This window comes from Chlorocebus sabaeus, chromosome 9 (genome assembly GCF_047675955.1).
Source record: "Chlorocebus sabaeus isolate Y175 chromosome 9, mChlSab1.0.hap1, whole genome shotgun sequence".
NCBI classification, from domain to species: Eukaryota; Metazoa; Chordata; class Mammalia; order Primates; family Cercopithecidae; genus Chlorocebus; species Chlorocebus sabaeus.
The window spans coordinates 128,689,552-128,705,681 of NC_132912.1; the positions used below are offsets into that span (position 1 = coordinate 128,689,552).

The following is a 16,130-nucleotide window of genomic DNA, read 5'->3' on the forward strand; positions in this document are numbered from 1 at the left end:
CCGGTTGAGGGGTGGGGGATGACGGGAGGGAACTTAGAGGACGGGTCAGTAGGTGCAGCAAATCACCACGGCACATGTATGCCTATGTAACAAACCTGCACATTCTGCACGTGTATCCTGTTCTCTTTTTTTTTAAAAAAAGAAGAAATTAAAATAATAATTTTAAAAAAGTAAAAAAAAGAAACTGGTTGCTCAATTGAATTTTCATTTTGGGGGTTATGAACAAAAGCCCTTCCTCAAATGGGAACAGCAGCCTCTGAGATTGGCCCAAAAGTCTCCATTCCCAGGTGGAGGCAGAGGCCTTCTTTGAATCTTGCTCAAGAGAGAACCAGTTCCTGGGCCTCTCAAAGTCATCACAGCCAAGTTTCCAAGGATAAATATCCCCCAAGCAGCCTGCAATCAGGACTCTGGCAATGGGAACTTAACTCAAGTTAGAAAAGCAAGTTGAGACTGGGGCTGCAATAAATCCTTATTGCAAATCTTTCTTCATATGGGTCATATCATTTGTATAACACTTACTCATCCCACGCTATCTACCAGGGATGCTGTTTGTGCTAGGCATTGTGTAGGGTGCTGGGGATACAGTGTGGACAGGAAACCCACGTTCCTGAAACCCAGTGTCCTCCTGAAACTCATATTCTGGTGGGGGCTTGGAGAAGGTGAGCTCATACAGAATTAACAAAAGTAAGAGAGAGTCTGTGAAAAGTACAATAAAGGAAATAAACAGGGTTCTGCAGGTAGGATGAAGGTGGGCAGTGGGCAGGCCTAAGGTAGCTGAGGCCTGAAGGATGAGAAGCAGGCATGTGTGGAAAGATTGCAGGAACAGTGTTCCAGGCAGATGGAAAGGCAACAGCAGATGTCCTGAGGCTGTGGAGAGCTTGTGGGTGTTGGCAACAGGCCGTATGGCTGGAGTCTGGCGAATGGGGGACAAGAATGGATGAGAGGAGGTGGAAGATGGGGACAGGACACTGGGGCCATGGCAAGGAGGTTGAGTGATAGCCTAATAATCTAAGAGCATGGGGGCCTTGAATGTGAAATTTTAAAAGTATTGCAACTGGGCGCAGTGGCTTACGCCTGTAATCCCAGCACTTTGGGAGGCCAAGGTGGGCAAATCCCTTGAGGTCAGGAGTTCGAGACCAGCCTGATCAACATGGTAAAACCCTGCCCCTACTAAAAACACATAAATTAGCCGGGTGTGGTGGTACACGCCTGTAGTCCCAGGTACTTGGGAGGCTGAGGCACAAGAATTACTTGAACCCGGGAGGTGGAGGTTGCAGTGAGCTGAGATGGCACCACTGACTCCAGCCTGGGCAAAAGAGTGAGACTCCATCTCAAAATATATATATTTATAATTAATATATAATATGTATAATTAATATATTATATTATATATAATTAATATATTATATATAATCAATATATTATATTATATATAATTAATATATAATCAATATATTATATAAAATTAATATATAATCAATATATTATATTATATAAAATTAATATATAATCAATATATTATATTATATAAAATTAATATATAATCAATATATTATATTATATAAAATTAATATATAATCAATATATTATATTATATATAATTAATATTTAATTAATATATTATATTATATATTATTGATATTTAATTAATATATTATATATTATTGATATTTAATTAATATATTATATATTATTGATATATAATTAATATATTATATATTATATAAAATTAATATATTACATATTATATAAAATTAATATATAATTAATATATTATATAGTATATAAAATTAATATATAGTGTATATATAGTATATATACTATGATATATAATATAGTATATAATATATGGTATATAATATACTATATAATACAGAGTATATAGTATATAGTAATACACAATATAGTATATATTATATATAGTGCTCTGGCTACTGGAAGGAGAATGGATTCTAGGGTATGATACTGGATGATATTAGAAGCCGAGAGTGCAGCGAGGAGGCCATGCAGTTGTCCAGGTGAGAGGTGGCAGTCATGGTGGACATGGGCAGCCACATGCAAGCCAGCTGTGCTATCACCCGATAGCCAGAAAAAAATAATCACAATGAGACCAGAGTAAATATTTCCATTGCCAGCAAGATCAGCAAATGAAATGAATCAAAAGTTTGGTTTCTCTTCCTCTAGAAAAGAAAAAAATCAGTATTAGCTCAAGCAAGGCTCCACGCCTTGACTCTAAGATCACTTTCCACATATTTGTAGGTTGAGCTCCGATTTCAGTTAGGAAATGTTGTCTCCACCATCCTTGACTGTGACTGGCATGGGGACAGCACACACTGATCATATCCACACAGGATACAGCCTCTGACACCTGGCTGACATGTAGGTGGGCAGAAGTAAACAAATGAGACAAACTGCCAGGAGAATAGGCTCAATCTGGCAAACTGAATGTTAATAGGGACAAGTGTGAAGTATTGAAAGTAAGCCTTAAAAACGAATGACACAAGTGAGGTCTATTATTTATTTATCCAGAGCTTCAGTGGATTTGAAACTCACTAGGAATCCACACCTGGAAAACTGGAGCCTCCACTCACACAAATAGATATTCAAAGCCCAGGGCCAAGGAAGTGGTGCTGCCCTGTTCCCCACCGCCAAGCATTTTTGTTTGTTTGTTTGTTTTGTTTTGTTTTGTTTTTGAGACAGAGTTTCACTCTTGTCGCCCAGGCTAGAGTGCAGTGGCGCGATCTCAGTTCACTGCAACCTCTGCCTCCCGGTTTCAGGCGATTCTCCTGCCTCAGCCTCCCAAGTAGCTGGGATTACAGATGCCTTCCACCACACCCTGCTAATTTTTGTATTTTTAGTAGAGATAGGGTTTCACCACGTTGGCCAGGTTGGTCTTGAACTCCTGACCTCAGGTGATCCGCCTGCTTCAGTCTCCCAAAGTGCTGGGATTACAGGTGTGAGCCTTGTGTCCGGCCCCCACTGCCAAGCTTTAAGAACAACTAAGGTAGTAAGAGAACATGATAGTCTCTTAGAAGAGGCATGGAAGCAAGAATGGTTGTTAGAGAGGAATTCAGTATGCCTGTCATAATTAAGGAGTTTTCAAACAGTTCTGGCCAGTTCCTGATATTCAACTCTCATTAGGCTCTACATATAATGTGTTATATACTACTATGGCTACAAATACCCCACCACTACTGTGCCTTCTACTAAACAAATACGATAGGCTGTCTAGAAACACAAAAGCAATAGCACCAGTTCATTTCAGAATGGCCACCTTCGAGGAAGCAAAACAGCACCTCCCCAACTCGCTGTCCTATATGTACACAGCGGCCCAAGCAAACATTTCTTTTCAGAGAAGGCAGCAACTTTTCTATTTCACTCATAATTATCCATACTAATGGAGGGGAACAATGGCGCAGATAATCCCTAAAGAAAAGGCAATTCAAAACTAATTTGCATTTGCCTTTGGGATGTCTTATGTGATTTTTTCCAGTAGATGTACCGTCTTTGCCTTGCTCAGAGTTTGCTTAGGATAATGTTAAAATTGGTTTGCATTCTTGAATGAGTAGCCGATGGAGAGGGAAGGAGTTTGCCGTGGGGGAGCTGAACAGTAAGGAGGCTTCAGGCTGGACTAAAAAATCCACAGAGAGAACGAGCTGATTGTGACACCCCTGATTCTCTGGGCCCTTCGAGGGGCAACTTGGGTTCTCACCAAAATCTAATGTAGAGACTTGTGAAAAAGACAAACAATAGCTCAGGTTTATATCACAGCCAGTGTATACCCTGAGTGCAGATTTATTCCTGATGCTCTGTGAAGAAAAACGCAGACATCTGCAGAAAAACCAGAGTCTGCAAACCAGTCTTTGCAATAGTTAACATTTAGTGGGGGCAGAAAAATATAGGGAAAAAGCAAATGCAGTTGCTGCATTGCATAAACAAGATTAGTTAGCAGCCTTTCCATTGATTTTGTTTTTTTTTTTAAGAGTGAAACAAAGGCAGTGTAAGCAGGGCAGGAAATGTCCCTTTCATATTTACCATAGGTGCTAACCAAAATAATCTACTATATAATTCCAATTCACAAGGATTCCACATATTTGAAATTATTTTTTGCACCATTTTCATTATATACATGCATTTTAAGTCCAGGATGCTTTCTCTTCCATAAAAACCATCACAGCGCTTTCTAGAGAGAAATATTGAGAACTGAGTTGACCGGCATCAATGCCTTCCCTTTTCAATTTAAAGGCTCATTTGCACTTCAGCACGCATTATTCACAAAGCACCATTGTTATTCCCATTCTCCCCATTTCTCCACAAGTCAAAATGACTGGAAATTACAATTATGCTTCTAGAGAGCTGTAAGCTAAAAGAATTAAAATATGGCTGGCAAGTACAGACCAAGTTTGTACTGCTAAATGAAACGACAAACATATTTGAGTGTCATTTAAACCATCAAGTTATAAATCTCATAACGTGGGCAACATGCATTCAACAAGGTACTCAAAGCAAAGAGCCTGGAAAACAAAATGCAAATGTTCTACTTGTTTATGACCGGTAAAGCCACAGCTTAATCACATCTTCTTCACGGTTTGGAATCAAAGGCAAAAGCATCTGAAGAGTAAAATAAACACGCCATGGGACCCCAGAGGCTGGTCTTTAAGTCCATCACTAAGACAGGTAGCGGGGAGAAGCACAGGATGAAAAGTCTCCTGAGCTTGTGGGGGTGGAGGTTGGGGGGTGATAATTTTCAAGTTCTGTTCCTGGGGATTAGGATACAGTGTTCTGCCACCAAGCAGCAGTGTCAAGGTGAGCCACAGTACAAGATGGGAGAGTTCCTCTCCGTCCTGTGATGGGGCAGGAAACGAAAAAGAGGTTGTGAGCACCTGCCATAGAAACTCTTAGAAACACACTAGCAAACAGAAGACGTGAGGGTTACACAAGCAGAATACCTGGACTGAAAGAATGAATGTAAAATTAGAGTTAAAAGTCCTGAACTGGTTCAGGTAAGAGCAGTTTTAGGGGAACAGACATCTATCCACAGGTATGAGGGGAATTCTAAGAATGAGAAGGTATTGGCCAGGCGCGGTGGCTCATGCCTGTAATCCCAGCACTTCGAGAGGCTGAGGCGGGTAGATCACGAGGTCAGGAGATCCAGACCATCCTGTCTAACACAGTGAAAACCCATCTCTACTAAAAATAGAAAAAAATTAGCTGGGCGTGGTGGCGGGTGCTCCAGCTACTGGGGAAGCTGAGGCAGGAGAATGGCGTGAACCTGGGAGGCAGAGCTTGCAGTGAGCCAAGATTGCACCACTGCACTCCAACCTGGGAGACACAGCGAGACTCCGTCTCAAAAAAAAAAAAAAAAAAAAAGAATGAGAAGATATCATTTGGGATAACCTCTACTGTTTCCAAATAGAAAAATGATTTAGAATGAACCAAGAATAATATTCATTAAATGCTGAGTGCTAAGCAGTGGTCTACTGAAATTCAAGTTAGGAGACAACAATGTGTTAGAAAGAACCTGGAAGAAATGTTCCCGGACAGTCAAATATAAGCACAAGTGACATCCTATCTATAAATTTTCTTGATTTCTTGTCCACAGAGGAACAGGAAATCCAGAAATGAAACACCAGGAAATTGTTGATAATTTCCTATCTGTTTCTGCTCATTTAAATTCAGAGCCTCCAGCCAAATGTTGGGAATGATCGCCTTTAATTCTTGTTAACAGAGTTCTACTGTGGCCTCTGGTGCCCACATAATGCCAGACAGAAAAAGGGCAGGCCGCCCTTAGGGGTGGAGGTTTCATGGTGGGACACTCCACGTGTCAGGAAGGGAAGACTACAGCACAGACTCCCTTAGGCAACTACTCTTTCCAGTGCTGCTGCAAAAAGGAAGACATTTTATGAGCAGATCCAGGGGCTGGTGGCCAGAAAACACAGACTGCTAGGACAAGCATTCGCAGCTGGGACTGTGGGTAAGCAAGATTCCTGAGGCACACCACGTGGAGGAAGGCCCTATTCGCCTCTGCATAAGTGTGTGGGCAAAGAGTGAGAATTCTGTGCGAATTACAGTAAGAACCCAAACTTGCTCATAAAGAAGGCTCTGTGTGGTCTTTCGCCTCCAGTAGATGGAGAGCTGCTAGAGAGTAGGTCAGGGTCCAATCTTGTCTTGCTTGCCATGGTGGGGCCCAACCCTGGGCCTAGGACCATAAGAGGGTCTCTTGGGAGTTTTCATGAATGGTGATTTTGTCATCCTCTGATCCCCACTATGTGACTTCACCCAGCATATTTTAATGAGTCTGAGGCTGACATCTCCAATACAGTGATGGGGATTTGGGTTATGGTTGAGCTCCACTGTATAATGTCTACCACCTCCAGATAAACTGGGTACTTCCATCCCCCAGATACCACATCATCTAGATGGCAACATTTCTCCAGATATCATAGTATTGGGTATCCATAGCTTGAGCTCCTAGCTTCCCAGAAACACAAAATCGGGTGTCCCTCTTACCCTTCTGGCCCATGTCTGAGAGGGCGGTGGGAACACATGATCTGCCGTGAGGCTTGATGTGCTGTGATGTGATCCACATGATCCCCAGATGCTTTTCAGGTTCTTTGCTGGGAAGAGTTTGTATCTGTTGGTTGAATTTTTCATTGGTTCTAAGACATAGGTTTCATTTTCAAACGTAATAAGTCCCCTGTTGAAAAATAAATAAGAAAAAAATTTAATTTTAAGGGCAGCTTCTTGTTTATGGCTAAGACACAGCTCTTAAGAGAGAGAATGAAAAAAGAAACACCAATTTATTTATATTCTCAGATTTTAATCAGAAAGGACATTTCTGTGACATATGTCTGCATTGATTCATTTCACAAATCTTTTGGAAAGTTAACCTAGGAATTGTCTTTTGTTTGAAATATTTTATGGTAAAGAATACAGTGCCTTTTGCTTTTGTATGTTTTTATCACTTTTTATGTCTCAAAGATATATTGCCGGGAAGAAGAATGAGGAAAAAGATGTTTCAACTGCTTAAAAGATAACTGTATCTGAATTAGCAGCCACATGGCAAAAGGGAAATGTTTAACTTTTTAAAAGATTTCAGTAACCTCAGGGGTACAGTAGCTTTTGGTTATGTGGATAAATTGTGTAATGGTGAAGTCTAGGATTTTAGTGTACCTGTCATCCGAGTAGTGTACACTGTACCCCGTAGGTAGTCTTTCATCCCTCCCCCACCTCTTGGCCTCCCTCTTCTGAGTCTCCAATGTCCATTATATTACTCTGGATGCCTTTGTGGACCCAGAGCTTACTTCCCACTTAGAAGCCAGAAAATGCCATATTTGGTTTTCAATTCCTGAGTTACTTCACTTAGAATAATGGCCCTAGTTCCATCCAAGTTGCTCCAAAAGTCATTAGGAAATCTTTTTATGAAATGACAATTCCTAGATCTAATTATTTATCCTGATCAGCCCTATTCCCTAAATATTTGATGGAATTATAAGCATGAGTACAAATTTATATTTTTTATTTACTTATTTAATTTGTGGGAGATGTGTGCATAAAAGAACCCACTTAAGTACACAGAGCATTAGCACTGCTTCTTGGAGGCTCAGGTCTGGCCTCTGGATCCTGTGTTCAGCTTTTTCTGGAATCGAGGAACACTACAGAGAGAAGTGTCAGTCTCAATGTTGCAAGGGTGGCCTCTGGAGTCTGGAAGCGCTCTGGGTTTGAGTTCCATTTTGTTACTTACTAGTTTTGTAACCTTAACTTTCTTAGTCTCTTTCAGCCCTGGTTTCTTCACCTGTAAAATGAGGATAATGGTACCTACTTCTCAGGGTTGCTACGTCATTGAGTCAAAACACTTAGCCCAGGGGAGGCCCCAACTCAGTGCTTGAGAGGTGGTAGCTCTCTTTACTATTAATAAGGGCAGATCCATGGATTAGGCGTTTGTTAACATGTTAATCAGAAGACTGACAATTTCAGGAAAGTTCTGTATTTTGTTAACCCATCTGCTCATAGGAATACTGGTCACTCATGGCTCTGTGATACAAAATATAGCATGAATAATATAAATACATTTCTGGGAATGACAATAACTAAGAAAGAACCTTTTGAGACAACCTTTAGGTTTGGGAATAAAAGCATAGATTCTTTCTAAAAATGGACAAATTTGCTGAAGACTCTAACTTGCAGAGACAGAAGGTGACATTTAGCCATGGACCATGGCACATGTCTGACCTTCTGGAGCTCACGGCTAAGGCCACGTCCTACTCCCTGGAAATGAGTAATGCTAGCCTGGGGCTGTCGGGTTCCTTCAAACGATGGGAACCTTGGCCTGCAGCTTGGTTTTCATTTCTCTCTTTCCTATGGTGGGGCAGTGAAGTGCTTTAATTTAAAAGGTGCTTCCTGATGTTGAGAGAAAGGTTTTCTCTGGAGAAATAACAATTAGGGTAACAGCAAACTGGCAGCTCTGAATTCCCACGTGTCTAGTACCTTATGTTATTTAGCAAGGTGACCACTATCTCTCCACTTTGGAAAGACACAAAATTTTCACGCAAATTTCATCTGACTGGAAATGGACCCTTCTAATACAGTGACTACTAACCTTTTGTGAGACATGAACCTCCTCAGACTCTCCCTAGAATAATTCACATCCATACCTGTAGGGGCTAAGGGAAAATTTCCCCTTTTGCCCTCTGAAAGTTCACTACAAATCAACTGACAAAAGGCAGACATATTATGTGAGAAAAGGCATACAAGTTTATTTTAACATGCATAGCACAGGTGAATTGTAGAAGAATGATTGCTCACTGGGGGTACAGACGGTTATATACCCTTCTTCTTAGGCGAAAGGGAGAGAAGTATGGATAATTTTAGGGGGTGAATAAGTGATTTTTAGGGGAATTCACTGGGCTTGAAGAACACACAGTGGCCTGGGACAAAGTCTGTTGGGCCCGCAGAGCAGACGATTGTTTATGACAAAAGTCTGTGGATGTGTCCACAGGCTTCAGTCTTTCTTCCTGTGACATGAGTTAATGAAAACTCAGAGAGGGACCAAGGTAGTTGATTTCTTTTTTGGAGGGTGTCCAGTTTAGGGAGATAAAGGAACTTCAGAGAACAACTTCATCCTGTGCTTTGGGAGAGACAGAGATGGGGTGAAGGTGGGTGCCAGGGGCCAGAGAGACCTTGAGGGTTTTTCTACAGTTCAGCGTGTCAAAGAGTCATATTTTGGAGTATCAGTTTCTGAGCCCCAACATACATAACCACAAAATTTTGCAGAGTATTTTAGCAAATTCAGGACTGAGGATGAGGTCTACAGAGATGGAAATGAGGTTTAGGGCATTAGTTCTAATATATAATTATATACAATATAAAATAATATGTATTATTATAACATATAATTAGTTCTAATATATAATTTATATTACAGCAACCCAAGGATCTAGGTATACATCAATCCTCGAGGAATAGCTGGTCAAGCTGCAAACTCCATGAGTTTTCCTCAATCTAAGCTTCTTTCCAAAGAAGGGACTGTGTAAGGTGTTCCTATGTCATTCATTACTGCTCACCTATTTGTTCAGTCATTTATTATCCTATGCTCATTGATGGCTCATTCATAGGTAGTATTTAACAACACTTAAATTTTAATAGATTGACAGGTCGGGCATGGTGGCTCATGCCTGTAATCCCAGCACTTTGGGAGGCTGAGATGGGCGGATCACGAGGTCAGGAGATCGAGACCATCCTGGTTAACACGGTGAAACCCCAACTCTAGTAAAAAAAAAAATACAAAAAAATTAGCTGGGTGTGGTGGCGGGCACCTGTAGTCCCAGCTTCTCTGGAGGCTGAGGCAGGAGAATGGTGTGAACCTGGGAGGCGGATCTTGCAGTGAGCCGAGATCGCACAGCCTGGTGACAGAGGGAGACTCTGTCTCAAAAAAAAAAAAACCAAAAAAAATTGATTGACAGTATCTCAACGCTCAAACGATACGGAAGGAAGAGGCTTGAGTTAGTCAAGTATCTATTCTGAACACAACCGGTAAGCAAATACGGACTAATCAACTCACTATTATTTAGCTGGCTTACTCTACCAATCCTGTTTTATGAGTTGTTATGGGCAATGGGAGAAACAGATCTATCATGCTCAGGATGCTTGTATCCTAATAGACAAGGAAGCATCGAGATACCTGGGACAATTAGAAATCACATGAGAGCTAAGATGTGCATTGAAAGAACCATAAAACTTAATGCTACAGAGAAGAGGGAGTCCAATGTGGTTTGGAGCAACTAAAACGTTTTTTGATATTTTCAAATCCCAAATTTGTAGAAATTGTTACTTAGTCATGAAAATGTTCTCATGTCTCCTTTTAAGTCATCCAAAGGCCAGATTGACTAAAAGTCATTCTATGAAGTATTGTCTTCCTCCACACTGGTGTCCATGTGTATCACCAAACAGATCACTCAGGAATTACTTTGGTCAACAACTCTGTGGAGTGGCTTGTGTCTCTTTCTCTAAGATGTTCTTTATGAAATAAAATGTAGACTTCTAACTTTGGAATAGGTAGGAGAGGATTTTTGTTTATTAAAGTTGAGTTTTAAAAGCCTAAATTAAGGACGCGAACTTTAAAAAATAGGCAAAGGGAGGCCGGCTGCAGTGGTTCATGCCTGTAATTCTAGCACTTTGGGAGGCTGAGATAGGTGGATCACCTGTGGTCAACAGTTCAAGACCAGCCTGGACAACATCGCAAAACTCCATCTCTATTAGAAATACAAGAAGTAGCTGGGTGTGGTGGCACGCACCTGTAGTCCCAGCTACTCGGGAGGCTGAGGTGGGAGAATCGCTTGAACCCAGGAGGCAGAGGTTACAGTAAGCCAAGATGTGCCTCTGTACTCCAGCCTGGGTGGCAGAATGAGATTCCCTCTCAAAAACAAAAAAACGAAAACAGGCAAGGGGAAAGTGGAAATGAATACCATCAATTCTGCCCTAAAAAGAAAATGGCAGTAACATTTCATTTTGTATTGCAACATTTTCAATTTTACATTGCATCTAAATAAGCTGAACACTTACTGTAAAACATGTCACCACGTTCTAATCATGAGAAGCAAATTACTGAAAAAGTTTTTCTACTTAGTGGAATACTTCTAGTAATTGTTACTTAGTCGTAAAAATATTCCCTTATCTTCTTTTATCTTTTAAGTCATCCAAAGGCCAGATGTTGAGAAATCAAGATGAAGGCCTTCCCTTTACTGCAAACAATTGGCAGCCTATAATAAGCTTAATTAAATAATTGCTTTGGACCGTCTTGGGTATAATTAATTATTTAGCTCTAAAGAACTGCTGGAAACAACAGTGGACACAAAATTCAAGCATTCAGGGTTTCTGAGATACAACATTTTGATGTTCTCACAGCCCTTACTGGCCCTGAGTTAGATAAGTGAATGTAATTTGTTTTAAGTTGAATGTCATAGATACTGAGTTGTAAACTTGAAGTTGGAAGGCTGTCAGAGCATGGAATTTAAATCCAGTGGACTTTGCATGTGGGGTTCTTTCTCCCTTGGTAGAGTAGGAGGAAAAGATGAGAAGAAAGTCTCCAATGTTTGGGAAAGATGAAGACCGCGGGTCCCTTCTCTAGAGTGACAGGAGGAGGCTGGGCCAGCCATCACCCCAGGCTCAGGCCACATTCTGGGGCAGAGAGAAAGGGGTTCTCAGGGTGGTGACGATCACCCCCTGTGGCACTCTTCTAGGATCCAGGTTCTGGGCCATGCTCCGTACATTGAGCCCTCTGTTGATCAAGGCTGCAGCTCCCGCCATGACCCCACTGTCCAAGGTGTGCAGGTGGCAGAGCTGGGAACCCAGTCGGGACCTGTGTGTCCCAGGCTTGGACCTCTCATCCTCACACTCGCCTGCTTCCCTTTGTGCAGTTTTGAGAGAAGGGCCCAGAACCAGCAGGAGCATGAAAAAAAGCAGAATTAATAAAGAAAAGGACTAGAATTAGAATTAGAGAAAACGGAGCCGCTGCTTTGAGAACCAGCAGCCTTCCTTTCAAACGTAAAATCCTGTTGTTTTTCCTTGACTGGAAACAAAGAGGAATCTATTAAAATTTTATTAGTTGATTATTTTAGCTTTCAAAATGAACACTCAGGAGACCTATAGTTCCTCAAGATAAGTTTTTATCCTTCTGAAAATTCAGTTTTTAATCTCCAAAGCCACGATGCAGCAGGCACCAGGGTCGCTTAATGCCTGATCCTGATTTTTCTGACTGTACCCGGCGAGCAGGACAGTGGCACATGGATTTTGACTGCCTGTAATAAGATGATGATTAAAAAACATGAATTATCCTGGCTAGCTCAGTGTCCAACTGCTAACTGAATTTCCTAGAAAAAGACTTCTGGTCTCAGTGTGGTGCTGTCAATCATACGGTGGAAAAGCAGTTGGCTTGAAATTTAATTTCGGCTTTTTTTTTTTTGGAGGAACTCATGGGTGAAAGTAATATCTCACCCCATACATGTTTGATAAACAGTCGTGGCAGCAGTATTACTTAACACATAAGCACCACAGGGCTTCAGTAATTTCCACGTGAACTACTCAGGTACAATCGAAACAAATATTCTTTATCCCTTTACTACGTGCAAGGCACTAGGCGAGACATGCAAAGACCCCTTGCCTGTGGTTCCCATTTCAAATATAACTCATGACCAGGGTGTGGGAGCATGACTGAAGAGTTTAAACTGTGATAAAACACATTAAGAATAGTTATTACCAAGGACTGGGCATGGTGGCTCATGACTGTAATCCCGGCACTTTGGGAGGCCGAGACTGGCATATCACTTGAGGTCAGGAGTTCCAGTCCAGCCTGGGCAACATCTTGAAACCCCATTTTTCCTAAAAATACAAAAATTAGCCGTGTGTGATGGTGCGTGCCTATAATCTCAGCTACTTGGGAGGCTGAGGCAGGAGAATCACTTGAACCTGGGAGGCGGAGGTTGCAGTGAGCCGAGATTGCACCACTGCACTTCAGCCTGGGTGACACAGTGAGTCAGATACTGTCTCAAAAACAAAAAGCGTTATTACCAGCATTACCAGCACACCAATAATAATAATAGCAGCTATGATGCATGAAGAGATGCCCTGAGTCAGGCTCCTTTTTAAAATTACAGTGTTATGGAAAAATAATTCACATAGCATTAAGTTTACCCCTTGAAAGCATACAATCCAATGGTTTTTAGCATATTCACTGAGTCATGCAAACATCACCACTATCTAATTGCAGAATATTTTCATCACTCCCTGCAAAACTCTAGACCTATCAGCAGTCACTCTTGACCCTCCATGGCCCCCATGAGCCAGGATCTCGACTGTATTATTTTCTTTTCTTTTTTTTTTTTTTTTTCAAGACAGAGTCTGGCTGTGTCTCCAGGCTGCAGTGCAGTGGCATGATCTTGGCTCACTGTAACCTCTGACTCCCTGGTTTAAGTGATTCTCCTGCCTCAGCCTCCTGAGTAGCTGAGATTACAGGCATGTGCCACCATAGCCAGTTAATTTTTGTATTTTTAGTAGAGACGGGGTTTCACCATGTTGGCCAGGAGGGTCTCAATTTCCTGACCTCGTGATCCGCCCGCCTCGGCCTCCAAAGTGCTGGGATTACAGGTGTGAGCCACCACGCCCAGCCAGGAATATATTATTTTCTTTAATATTTACAGCAATCCTGTAAAGCAGATAACATAAGCCCATTTTAGTAATGAGGAAAATAAAGATGAGCGCCCCCAGGTCACTGTAGGAGGTTCTATAGTGTCCCCCCAGCCCCCAGAAAAGATATGTCTAAGTCCTAATCTCTGGACCTGTGAATGTGACCTTACTGGGAAAAGGGACTTTGCAAATGTAATTAAATTAAGGATCTCAAGATGAGATTGTCCTGGGCTAGGGTGGGCCGTAAATCTAATGACACGTGTCTTTAGAAGAGTCTGAAGAGGAGACACACAGATGCAGGGGAGAAGGCCAAGTGAAGATGCAAGCAGAAACAGGAGTGACATCTACAAGTCAAGGCACACCAGGGATGGTCAGAAGCCACCCAAAGCGAGGAGGGAGATGTGGGAGGGACTCTTCTGTAGACCCTGCAGAAGAAACTAACACTGCTGACCCCTTGATTTCAGACTTCTGGCCTGAAGAGCAGTGAGAGACTAAATTTCTGTTGTCTGAAGCCACCTAGTTTGTGGCAGTTTGTGAAGGTAGCCCTATGAAACAGACACAGCCATATAGTTGATCAGCAGCAGAGCCAAGATGTCCCAGTCAGGACCCGGGTCCTGGGCCTGGTCACTTGCCCTCATCACACTGGATGGCCAGCCTCCTCTTCAGGGTCACGCACAGCACTAATGCCGGGGATGACCTTCGAGGCTGATGCATGACCTTCGAGGTCCAGGTTAGCCAACCCTTCCTTCAGGATCCCCAGCATCCAGGGCCCTTCTGCAGAATTCCTCATGTGGTTTTGTGCAACCTGCTTCCCCTCACTAACAACATTTTATTAAATTGATATCTGGCTCCCTTTACACACCCAGGGAATAGTTTCCTTATTTCTGTTGTTTTTCTTAGAACCAGCTTTGCAACTTGCACGTGACCAGTAGGTGAGTAAGTGATCACTAAATATTTGCAGGACTATTGAACAAGCATAAGACTGAACTAGAGGCTTTGACATGTAGGCCACGGAGAGCCATGGTGGGCTGGAGTGCAATGGGTTGGCAGGATTTATGATATGATCTAGTAGTGTTTTTAAAATATGACCTTCTAGAGTGTGCAACATGGTGATGCAAGGAGGAGTGGAGACAGAAGCACAGTGGGGGAGGCAATTTTCAAATCAAGGAGGGGGATTGAATGAGGATGGTGATAGAAGAGAGGGATGAAGGAGACGCTACAGGGGAGAGTGTGCAGGGCCTGGGTGGATAAGGCAGGTTATAGAAATCTCCCTGGGGTCAGGCTTATAGACTTGAGATGGTGTGGACCTTCTGGAAAAGAGGTCAGGTGGAAAGCCAGTCTGGGACCTACCGAGAGGAGTTTAGATTGAGACATCCTGAGTTTTGAGTGACAGTGGGGCCTGGGGAGAACTGAGAGACTTGACCTTGGGTGTCCTTCAGAGTAGATGCCACCTGGCAAAACCACCGTGGCTCCCTGCGGCCTGTGAGTCAAAGCCTCTCGCTGACTCATGCACTTATGCAACAATATTTCTGCAAACAGCTGAGGTGGGCTCCCAGGGATGGCTCTCACAGGAGTTTACCCGGATGTCCAAAGATCTCCATGTGAGGAAGCAGAAGGGAGAAGGGAAGCAGTGTGGAAACCTGGCTAGAGACAGCTGGCCAGAGGTTGGAGGAGAGCCAGGTGGGCTAGTCAGACAGATGCTGACGGAGTGAGTGCCATAAGTGCAAAGGTGAAGGTCAAAGTGGCTTTACCGCCATTCCATGCCAATTTCCTCCTTCATACGATCTACTGCACTTTAAATAGTTTTTAAAAAGTGGATTGGCCAGAATTAAGGTTTATGAACCGCCTGACCTTTGGGAGGGCACATCTATTCCTGCACTACTTATGAGTACTTGTAACATGCCAGGGTCTGGGACACAGCTGTGTTGGGGCACCCAGTCCCTGCCTTCCTGGAACTCCCAGTCTAGCAGAAGGAAGGCGAAGGCAAGGCCACTTCCATGCACCTGACCTTCTGGGTGTTAGACCTATACATTGCAGGCACCTCATAGAATGAAGTATGGCAGTTACCAAGGCACGGGGCAAGGAAGGAGAGGGGTCTTAAACACATATTTACAAAGCACCTGCTATGCTACCGGAACTGCAATGTGTGAGAAAAATGCATGACAGCATGTGGCTGAGCCAGATGGCAAGGAGGTGGGGACACCAGAGGAGGCTTCTTGGAGGAGGAAGCAGTGTTTGACTTGGGCCTTGAGGGAAGAGCGGATCTTCCAAAGCCAGAAGGGAGAGCGGGGAATGGTCTGTCTCAGGCAGAGCGGCAGCACCATGCATGTGGGGGCACGCTCTGGAAACAACCAAAACAACAGCATGGCGGGAACAGGGTGGTTTCCTCAGGAGCGGGATAGTGGGACTGAAAAAGAAGGTTGGATCCAAATCGTGCAAGAGGTTTAGCA

At 42.7% G+C, this 16,130-nt stretch overlaps 1 protein-coding gene across 1 annotated transcript in view; it reads right to left on the bottom strand.

The window, feature by feature from the left end:
* Positions 1–16,130, bottom strand: part of ADAM12 (ADAM metallopeptidase domain 12) — a 373,095-nt gene that overhangs the window by 101,261 nt on the left and 255,704 nt on the right. Inside the window, exon 6 of the mRNA XM_007964392.3 lies at positions 6,511–6,697. Coding sequence (XP_007962583.3) covers positions 6,511–6,697 — 187 coding nt within the window. The remainder of the gene's footprint in view (positions 1–6,510; positions 6,698–16,130) is intronic.